The 11,341-nt window shown below is 37.3% G+C and overlaps 1 protein-coding gene across 4 annotated transcripts; it reads right to left on the bottom strand.

The window, feature by feature from the left end:
• Nucleotides 1–7,646: 7,646 nt before the first annotated feature.
• LOC122621047 (CCR4-NOT transcription complex subunit 9) lies at nt 7,647–9,377 on the bottom strand. 4 transcript variants are annotated; one of them, XR_006326186.1, is made up of 3 exons: nt 8,351–9,377; nt 8,037–8,298; nt 7,647–7,978 (listed from the first exon to the last, which is right to left on the bottom strand). XR_006326186.1 is itself a non-coding variant. In XM_043798777.1 (3 exons), exons 1-2 carry the CDS (start codon nt 9,216–9,218, stop codon nt 8,267–8,269), a joined length of 900 nt encoding a protein of 299 aa, XP_043654712.1. In that variant the 5' UTR covers nt 9,219–9,377; the 3' UTR covers nt 7,647–8,208; nt 8,265–8,266. The 4 variants fall into 4 exon arrangements, 2 of the variants coding, with proteins under 2 accessions (XP_043654712.1, XP_043654711.1); XR_006326185.1 differs by having other exon boundaries at nt 8,065–8,298; XM_043798777.1 differs by having other exon boundaries at nt 7,647–8,208; nt 8,265–8,298.
• Between the last annotated feature and the right edge of the window lie 1,964 nt (nt 9,378–11,341).

Below are 11,341 nucleotides of genomic sequence, written 5' to 3'. Positions count from 1 at the left end.
AAATTATTTTATAAATTCTCTTTTATAGCACGTGTAAATGTGGAATTAGTATACACTCGATGTATAGGTTTGTATTTTTAATTTTTAAATGAAAAATATTGAAAAGAGATATAACTTTACTTATATTAACGTGCATCACAAACTTGTTAAATGTATACAAATATAATAATATAGTAAAACAAATTCAAAAATGTTAGAGCAATTAATATTTATAAACAAATATTCAAATGTGAACAGGAAAGGTGCATTATTTAACATAATGTGAGTATTATAAATGTATAAAGAGATTAGAACATACCAGCAAGTGTGAAGCATTTAAATCGAAAATAATATATATAAGCGTGTCCCCTAAACAATATCAGCAATTGAATAGTTGTAACGATCTTTTCTGCAGTTGAACCACCTGAACATATAAATTACACCATAAATAGTATTTTCAGAGAAAACAGAAACTCAAATAGTTTTTTTTTTAACAGATGTGTCTTGTCTTGTTTTGGTCTTCGTAAAATTATTATTAAATGTTTTAAAAAAATATATATGTATTAAAAAGAACAATTTGCAATTAGTTTCCGATAAAAATATTGCAATGAAATAAATCAGATATTGCAGAAAGAATCACAGAAACTATCAATCTAGCGTAATTATCGTGTTCAACGGGTCCAACTGCAATATGAGCAACAACACGTTTGTACTGTGAGTTACATGTTTTTATTATTTTTTAAACTGGTGTAATTTTTAGGAAGCTAAGCTAACTTTTAACATAAGTTGTAATGGTTTTGATAATACCTTTTTAAAAATAGCATATATATTTACATGTGTAGCTGGTTAAGTGGATAAAACCTTTTATAGCCAGCTCAAAAATAGCATATATATTTATATGTGTAAAGCTAGCACAAAAAATATTAAAAAAATGTCCCTTTTATTTTTTAAAATACGTTTTTATCTGGATCTGCGATGCATTCAATTTGATAAATATTTAATTTAATGTATGTATACAACTAGGCGATTTAACATTTGCCACGGTAGTCCACGCATCAAGCGAGCGAACCAAACAGAATATGAAATAAATACCTACCTTCTCATGATTAACATATAACAAAATCGAAACGAAAGCAAAAGATTGAATGTTGTTTGTTTAATGTTGAAAAAAAAAGAATGCAAGAAAAATAAGAAGCAACAATAACATATTTGACTAACACGTTGGAGCTCTATGAGAGAGGAAAAAAGGGTGGACTTCTTGGAAAGACTATGTTTGAAAAGCTTTAATCTAATAAACTATGCGATGTTCTTATAACAACAATTTAAATGTTTATTTTAGAAAGTTATATCGATAAATTTCCATGCCATGATAATCCCCACCCTCCAACGTGTCCATGAAATAATTAATATTTTATATATGAGCCTTATGCTAACGAAACCATGAATAAATAATGAATTTGCATTGCAATTGCAAACATATTTATAAATTCCAAATATCTATACCATACCCGTTACTCGTAAGGTCAATGGGCTTACCAGATTTGTTGATAATAAAGCCAAGTCAGTGTAGCCTTCATTACCTGTCTATCTGTCTGTTTGTTAAAAGTAAACCATGGGAGATACAGATTTGTGGTTGAACCAGCAGATTCTAGTAACGCCTTAGCAATTTCCAATCGTTAGCCTCTCTACGCATAAAATTTTGCTACGTTAGTGAAACATTCCGTTTTTTTATGATTTAGCTAATTTTTAAATATGTTTTTTTGGAAATCTTTAAATTTGCCAATGACTTCAGTGGTCAGTATATAATTAATTCTAATGTATGTGAAATAAAGTAATGAGTAACGGGTATCTGATAGTTGAGGACTTTTTTAATTTGGACTCTTAATTTGTATATGTCAGTATCGTTGCACCACTTATGTAATAATTAACGATTGCATTTTTAATCCACGCATTGGAACGAGAACAATTGCAAGTTTTCTGAAAAAAGTGACTAAATACCATTTCTGTATAATGTTAATGTGAACTATTGAATAAAATTTGCAATAATAAAAAGGACAAAAATTCATAAATTGCAATATGTGAATATTAATTAATTTCAAGATCAATACACATTTCATTGTTTAAGGGCGTAATAATATTAGCTAGATGAGATATTTGGGGAGCGGGATAAAGCAAATGAAAAGCCACTTGTTGTTTGGCTTAACTTTGACTTAAACTTTTTATACGCACCATGGGCGTAACACATTTTGGGAGAATTCGGTGAGGTCGTGTCAGCTAGCCATCTTGAGAGATTCAAGGATACTGTCGCTCAACCTGGCAGTTATTCATTTCCGCTACGGCCTAAGAGCCTTAATTCCTTTTCAACTCCTTTCTATCATTGTAAACACAAGGGGCATTACTTAAAAAAATCGAGCCCAATATTTTAATATTAAATAAGAAATCAAAAAATTACTTTATTAATTCCCTATTTATTCCCTATATATTTTACTTTACTCCTTTATAATAGGATTTTATAGTAAAGTCTTAATGAACCTATTTGTTTTTGTCAGTGAAAATAAGCAAAACAAGCTGCGGAACTCTTCGCCTGACCTCAACCAACATAATACAATTCCATTTTTCATTGTTCCGGAGTCGTTTTCTGTCTTTTGCGGAGACGACCTCACCTTTCTCTCACTGTTGCATTGTATACTGTATGGTTTTCATTTCCGGCTTCCGTTCCTGTTGAGTTCCTTAAGCGGATTACACAGAAGCTATAGCAGGGGCACTCTTAGTCGAAGGAAGCTTTAGAGGAGAAGGAGCCGAAGAAGTGTGGCCCTCATTCCTTTTTTACTTATTTACTTATCAAGTGTGTTGAAGGTTAATTGAGATTTGTGAACACTGTGCTTAAAGTCCGCACCCATGTCGTAATATTGCAATTCACCGATTTATTTTAAAAATGCAGGCAGTCAACTTCTCTGTTTGATGGCGACGACATAAAATCATTCCCTTCAAGTGGTTCCTGGAATTGAACAAAGATTACCTACCGAATATGCTCATGCTCATTAGCCCTTGTCATAAAAGAAGAGTTGATCTAGCCATGGGCGTATTGATCTAGCCGTATTAACGTCCGGACGACGGGAATTGCAAAATCTAAAAAAAATTTAAAAATTGGTTTTTTGTCAGCTTATGTAAAGTAAAGTACAGATAATTCGTTAGTAATTTTGGATGACAATAATGGACAACACTTTATAATTTCTTGCTTTTCCATTTTTAAAAACTTTGTGCGCGCAATAGTGATTGGAAGATATTGAAGCATTGCTCAGGCATTTCCCTGGAAATGCAACAGTGTACTGCAGGCGCTCAATTGCTTTCTTTTCTCGTATTGCATGGTCTGGTGGACCGGAAACAAGCTGCGCTAGCTCCATTGCCAACCTCTGCCACCAGCTTCCGCCTCCACGCAGGTAACAAACATGTGTACCTAGCATGAAACAAAGCAAATGTGAGGCGAACAGCTTCTGAATTGGACAGTTGTTACCGGTGTGCCCAGTCTCAGTTCGAGATTCAGGTCCTGCCATGGTTTAGTTTCTCTTTCTGGCTCTGGTTCCAGGCTTCAAAGTTCTTTTGACTCTCCGTCGTCTATGATTGAATGGGATATGCGTTACACTACAGAAATATGTTGTACTTTATAAAAGGAAAACATTACTACCTAACTTGATTTTGTATACTAATATTTTAATATATGTATGTCGTTCATATTTTTTAGAATTGGTATAGTAATTTAAGAATTTATAAAAAAATTACCTGCGAAAAAATGTAAATTATTTCGCTAACGACGACTTTAGAAGGTACATTTTCTGTAACATATTTGCAAGGATCATGGATCATAAAGATATCTCCAGTCTATTCTCTTCCTTAGAACTTTTTGGTGGCGTTTTTCAGTGCTTGCGTGATTGAATGGGCTTTGAGTGTAGTACAACACTACGAGCTCAAATTGACCACCACTCCGTGTAGCCGTTTTACCATGCAAATGTAGGGGAAAACATTTTTCGGACACAACTCCAGAGGCGTGGGTGGGAGAATGGGCACTCGAACAGCTGCCGTCTGCCATCCGCCAGTTTAGCCGGCGGGCCTTCGATGATGAGCGCAATGTTCATAACCTGACCCGCCCCCTCTCTCTGGGGGTGCTGTTTTCTGGTGGGGTACGGCTTTGCATGCTAATTCCCTGCAGGTGAACACGCGCTGGAGACTGTACTGTGTGCCCAGCGGCTTAATAAGATTCATACTCAATTTCTCTTGTATACATTCACGCAAAAGCAAAAGCCATGTATTTTAGATAAATTAAGGTTGTAAGATCATTCTTAAATTTAGAAATTAGAAAAGGAAAATTATTTTGTAAGCAAAAAGAACTGACTAATTCGAATTCTTCATTCTTAATATTTTGAAATATATGTAACAACGATTTTTGCTTTTTTTGATATTATCTTGCTTGCTAGCTATTTGCAAGTTTTCGTTCTTCTACATAGATTCAAATGACAACTAACAGAGTTATTTACCGTACTCGAAATAAGTGCAACCCCTAATCATTGGGCTCCACTTCATTTCGCCACAACAAATCCATGCCCACAGCCAGCTTCGTTGGACACATTGCTAATTGGCCCAAAGAGCGTGTGCGTCGCTGAGTGGTCGTACCCGATGGTGGAATACTCATGGCGGTGTGCGGCTGGTGGGTGTGAGGAGAAGAGTGTTCTTGATTATACTTCCGATAGCCTAATAGAAAGTGCGCCGCAAAAACCACATTAAGCCGGCACCTTGTCGCATTGAGGTCGACGATGAACATCCTCCATAACGTATCGTACCTGATCCGCCCCCACCGGTTTTCTCTTTTTGGTTGTTTTTGGGATGTGCAACCGCAAAACTTGTACCGTTTGTTTTGCTTTTCCAACCGCTCCCTCGCCCATGTATATCGGCTAAATTAATATTCTCAATTGAAAACTTTTGAACAATAGTTGTTGGTAGAAAAGTTGTTCAAAGCCATTACACCGAGAAAAAAATAGGAAAATTGTTTCTTATTATAAAAGTGTAATAAGTACTGGATTGATCCAAAACTAAAATAATATATAATTCAAAAATAAGCTTCTTCATTTTTCAATTTTGAGCTATGGCACCGTGGGGGTCAAAAAGTTTACAATAGTAATGTCAAATTATTATGAACTTATTTTACATGCTCTATTACTACAATAACAAAGCTTGATCTGCTTTTAATGTAAATTATTGTATTATAATCAACTTGCGTAACTCTGAATTAAAATTAAAATTGATTAATATTTTTATTTTACGTAACATTTTCGAACAGTGTTAACTAGCGAAGGCACCGCAAAACTTTTGTGTGTGCTTTTTTGTTTTCCGATCTAATAAGTTTTTAGCTATCTTACAATTCGAATCTAAGAAAATTTCGAAATTCAATTCGCTTTAAAGGAAAGGAGCCAGGACAACAAAAGTGTTCCTCCCTGGTCCGTGCTTCTAGCCATTACTAACACACCCATTAAAACCACTCAGAACGGCAGCCAAGTGAACAAACATTTTTGAAAACTTGGTTGAATAGATTATTAGGAATTATCAAAACTTAATTTAGCTTAAGAGTGTTCAGCATAAAGCGGGCCAACAAGATGATGCGGGTAGCTAATGAATTACCAAAGGGGTGGTCTGTAAACTACAGGCAGGTGTCAACGAAGCAGTGCTGCACCACTGAAAGGCGGCTTTTGAAGTGGTTTCCGTCGCAGAACTTTTGAAGTGAAAGCTCTGGCAAGCCCATTGATCTCTTGGCCGCTTTGTTGTGGCGTCCGATAAATACTGGACTTTAAACGCATGCGGTTAAGGTCGTAATAGTGTGATTACTTACAAAAATAAATTACTGTAAAAAGCTGCACTGCATCCGTCCACTTTTTCTGATAAGCGGCAGCGTAGCGGGACGTGAGCTAGAGCATGGATTGATCTAATGAGGTTGCTCTGCTGGTGGCCAGGGCTGCAGATTCCAGCTGGGAAATCGGCCTCAATTAAATCAAGCCAATCGACACCGGCAATTCGAGCTCCTCAGGTTCTTTTGTGTCGCAACGGACATATAGCTACAATCGAAATGGCAGGTCCCACCGTCAACTGCCAGGCATGAGGACCTTCTAGCTCCGTTTTCGTTTCTAAGGCCCCCGGTCTTTTACCTAATATGGTGTTAATAACGTAGCGCACAACTCCGGAGTAGAAGAAAGAAAGTCAGTGGAAAAGAATTCTTAAGTTGCCTCTACCTTGCCCTTGTCCCGGTCCTGGTCGATAAGCGCCGGGGCCAACGGATGTCCAATTAGTTGTCTGCCAGCTTCCGGCTCTGGCTCTCTTCCTGCTCTTGGTACCTTTTACCACCCGCTGGCTATCTTCGTCAGGTTTCCCCTCCTGTCAAATCCAGCAGCTTCGATTGCGATTACCAGTCAGAAGCGCTGTTCATCTTCATTGTTGTCCGTGGAGCGCTGATGGCATAATTTTCGGATTTGGTTGCCAGTCAATTGCAAGCAATTTGCATAGATTGATGCTCATATGTTCATACATATATGTACATATGTATGGTATATGTATGGATGCCACCCTATCCGCCTGGCTAATCAATGCCCATTTGTGGCTTAAAATCCTTTTTTGATTTTAAAACTGACGCGCTTACTGTTGTGAAAAGGTGAATACTAAATCTTCAGAACACTTAAGAAAAAACTTTAAAAATCTAAATATATAATTAAATTTAGGAGTTTTGTTTATTGAGTTAGGAAAGCTTAAGAAAAATCGAAAATATGAATGATATTAAATTTATAAATCATTTTTTAAATTGACAACTTAAATTTTATTAATGACATAATAATAAAGACTATTAACGAGATTTTTAGCGAAGTGAAACAAAAACTAACCTATATTTGACGCAGTGAAAATATAATTTTTTATGCAAGTGACGGATTCCTTCTCTTCATCCTTGTGTGTGACAGGAAGCCAAACAAAGACAACATGTGTTACTTGTATGGCCTGCCAGGCGTCAAAAGGCGAGAGGCTGAAAAAAATCTATTAGAACGTGTCTTGCCTGCCAACGTGCTACTTTTCAGCCGCTAAACTGTCTGCTTCTATATATTCGCTTTATATTTCACCCGTGGGCATAATAAGCTGCGTCTTTTTTCACGTGCGTGTGTGCGAGGCAGATATTTACTTATGATTGAGTTGCGTGGCAAAGCTAAAGGAGAGCGAAAAAAGGCAAGGGCGACCCTCGAAACAATTTGGTAAGAGATTGCGGTTGCTTTTCTGATTTTCTCACGCATTTTCTGAACATTTTTGCGCCCTAGCTTCCCGGCCCTTCTTCATCGACTGCGTCATGTGAGATGAAAATTTAAATTGATTTGCATTGTTTGACTGTCATTGTTGTTGCCTGGCTGTTTATTCCCTGCTTTAGCCACTTTGCATACGTTCCTTCTACCTTCGATAAACACTTAGGCTTTTTCTAACCGTCAAGATACCATTTTTATAGATTTCAATTTGTCCCCTGTAAAAGAAATACGAAATGGCTTTACGGCTTATTTTACCCTACTTTACTTAACATTTTTGTTCCGTGATATTCAGAGATTATTTAACTGCAAAATGTTTAATCGGGTTGATATTAAACGCAAGTCTAGTTATTTTACAATTTGTAAACATTTTAATGGACTTAGTATTAGGTTTATAATTTCTTCATAAATCAATTTTTTGTATGCATAAGCCATATGATAGCCTGATGTTTCTTACTGTTCTAAATACTTATCGTCTATCGCCTTTTGCATTTATTTTCCGCTTGCCTTGGCTTACAATGCCAGTTTTACTTCAAGGAAAGCGTTTGCTTCTACCTTTTGTTCATTCGATTATTTCACTAAGTATACATGTCAAAAGTCGAGCCATGAGCCATACACGTGCGTGGAAGGGTTTAGGGTAACTGCCATGTGTGTGTGCCACTGAGCTTTTATTTTCGGGGCTATTGATTGGAAATTGAATTTATTGTTTGACATTCAAAGTAACGTCGAGTCAATTACGGTGGAAAAATGGTATCAAAATATTTACGATCTGTTTATTGCATTATGCCAACTTAATGCTCCCAGGGAACCCTTACATATCCTCCAACCAAAGGTATGCAGTAGAAATATAAATGAAATTTACATGGATTACTCTTGCCACCAAATAACGTATCTGATTGGTTCACCATTTCTATGCATTGATAAGGACAATTAGGGGAAGGAAACCTAAGGAGGCGTGAAATTTACATTTAATGGTTTTTCGGCATGGTGTCATCATTAGCTAAAAGGAATATAATTAACAAAAGGATCCTGTAAAGTTTACGATCCCTTACCTTTGTTCTCTTTCTTATGTTTAGTGACCAGCTTACGGTTTAGATCGGCCAGCTCAAGTGAGGCGCTCTCAAAGCCAGCTAAACCTTCCTGGCAGAAATAGCCGTTCCGAATCTGTGCCGGCAACAGCTTTAGGATCAGCTCCAGACTCTGGGGATGATCCGCCAGGCGAGAATAGATCCTTACTACATGTTTAAGAACTCGAGGCTCCGGTTCCAGCGTCAGTTGGTGCACAACCCTGGCTAAAGTATGGATCAGATGCAGCCTTCGTGCCAGTCTTCGACTGGCAAACTTTAAGCCTACTTCATGTTCTAGGGTGCGGTACAAGACAAATGCACAGAGCACCTTACTCATTGTGGTACCCAATTCCAGCTGCCGCAGGATAAGTGGAATCAATTCAGTGCCCAAAAAATAAGCTACGATCTCTGGATGATCTGATTTCAGTAGACCGCAAATGACGCCTAATACAGATAGGCGAACATGCTCAACGGCCCGAGTTTGAGAGGTCATCTTAAGCAATGGCATCAAATAGCACATGAATTGGCATCGTATGAGTTGAATACCAATGAAGGGATGTGATGCCATGGCCTGAATCAGCCCAATGGCGGTGCAAATCCGGTGTGAGTGTTGGCCGGTTAATTCAATATCTTGATAAATGGCCGGATATATTGACACAATCTCTTGCAGCAAACCACTCACAGCTCCAAAGGAATGCCACAGCAAGAGTCCTAGGCTGTCGATGTGGCTGCGCCTTTCGCATAGCTCCAACATGGCCCAAAAACGCGTTTCTTTGTTGCAAAGATTGGCGATCCAGCCGTAGACACGCTCTATATCGCTGCGCTGTTCACAATCCATGTTTGGGGCGCTCATTTTAGTTCTTCTTGGTATGGAGTAATTAATAGTTCCGCATAAGCTGTGGAATATGTATTAAATCGAGCTGATCGAATGTAGTTTTTTGTTTAAATGATGTTCTCTTTTAATAAGAAATAGTTGTTTACGGCTTAACACTGCATGCTTTTATACTTTGACTCATTTATCTAAGCCATTCTGGTTCGAATTACGTTTATAGAAAAACAAAAAACTATAGGGGTGTAGCATTTATTTTGTGGAACTGCCGGGAGGTCTCTGATTACGCTTCAATGAATTATGGCTAACAATGGACAAAGACAGACAAATTTAGCCATAAAATCAAACAAAATTGCAATATGCGTGGAAACGCGACTCCTTCCATTAAGCAAATAATGCAAATCGGAACCGGAAATGTGCCTTGGTTTTCTGAATGTGCGGGCCTGAAAATTCATGCGCATCGTGTTAATTAGCATCAGCTTTATTATCGGAAGAAAAACTTGCTGACCTGTCACTAGCACAAATTTGCCTTGCTAATTCGGACTACAAAATTAAAAAAATACTAAACTTAAACTAATATGTACATATGTATGTATTTGGGTGCGATAAACAGAGATTGTCAAACTATATCGTTGGCCAGCTGCGGCAATTCCCAAATAATATTTGCCTATGCCAGCGTAATGTATATTAATTAAATTATGCATCATAAAAGCAAAATAACCAAATGCGCGGTCAGCACGTTTTCTTATCTTTACCCGAAAATCACTGATCTTTTTGTTTGGCCGCAAATTATGAAATTAGTTTTCTGCCTAATTAAGCTGGTCGGTCGCAGTCAGGATATCAAGTATCAGTGACCCAATATAATGTTTCATATACTAAAGAAATTAAACAATTTAATTGTAGAATAGATACATTTCGATTCTTTATCAATCTAACAATTAGGCATGGCAGTGTTTTGCCGCCGCTACCGCATTTTAGCGAGTATACCAGAAGTACTCAATAATGGAACCGCTGCCGATCTGTGGTATGTAAGATTATTTAGGTATGCACACGCATAATTCTTGGCGGCCAATCGTCAGAATGCCGTTTATTTTACGGTGGCGGACTCGATCCGCTCGCACAAAGCTGAGGTCCTAAAAATCCATTACAGTCTTCGGCTGTCGATGCACGCGACTGGTTTTAGAGCGTTCTCTTTCCCTAGTTCTTAAACAACATTTCAGAAATGCCTATTGTAATCAATTGCAATGTGATTGTATCATGGGAGTAAATCATCTTCATATTCCAATATCTTTGCCTTTACCCTGACTTCTTTACATTGTTTTGAAATTTCTGGGCGTTGCCAAAACGTAAAGAAAATAATGTAACCGGAAACAAAAACTGTCAGTTGTCAGAAGGCCTGCAGCGAAAATGTATACCCTTGCAAAGGATATATGATTTCAGTCATTATTTTGCAACGTAGCGAAGGAGACACGACCATAAAAAGTATATATGCATGTATATTCTTGATCAGTTTTAACAGCCGAGTATATATAAAATGTCTCACTGTCCCTCCATCCGATTCTGTGCAAACTGGTTCCTGAATTTCAATTTATTAAAACATTTACATTAGCGGGTTCAGATCACTATATCATATATCACCTAAGGAAGAATTGGAAAATATGTAAATATACAGTATTCTTATTCGGTATTGGTATACATCACTTTAGTGTGCTCTTCGTTTTTTTGGTTTCTCTTTTATTACTTGTGTTTCATTTTTTATAATTCTGCGTTTGGCATTTAGACAAATTGATTCTGGGTGCACAAAAAAAAAAAGAAATGTTTTACTTCTGATATTTCTGAGCTGTAACTTCCACGACAAGATATAACGAAATGGTTCGAAAAATTAATGCATTATGCATGCGGTTTTCAATCAATATACTGTTATCTTTGTGCTGAGGTTTCTCCCTCGAACTTTTTAATAATCTTCCCCTTAAGCTACTTGGGTCTGACAATGCGCACTCAAGCGAGAAAGCACATATGGGGCAACGGTACCACCCTCGCATCACCCTATTACTTTAGCTTCACTGACCCATAGGCCAAATCAAAGGCCTTTGGGTCATTCTTTTTGTGCTGCGGAAAAGCTTAAAAATTAATAATTCAAAGCCTTA

The sequence above is a fragment of the Drosophila teissieri genome, chromosome 3R (genome assembly GCF_016746235.2).
Source record: "Drosophila teissieri strain GT53w chromosome 3R, Prin_Dtei_1.1, whole genome shotgun sequence".
Lineage (NCBI taxonomy): Eukaryota > Metazoa > Arthropoda > Insecta > Diptera > Drosophilidae > Drosophila > Drosophila teissieri.
The sequence above is the reverse complement of the archived record's forward strand: the minus strand, read 5'-3'. Positions and strand labels throughout refer to the sequence as shown.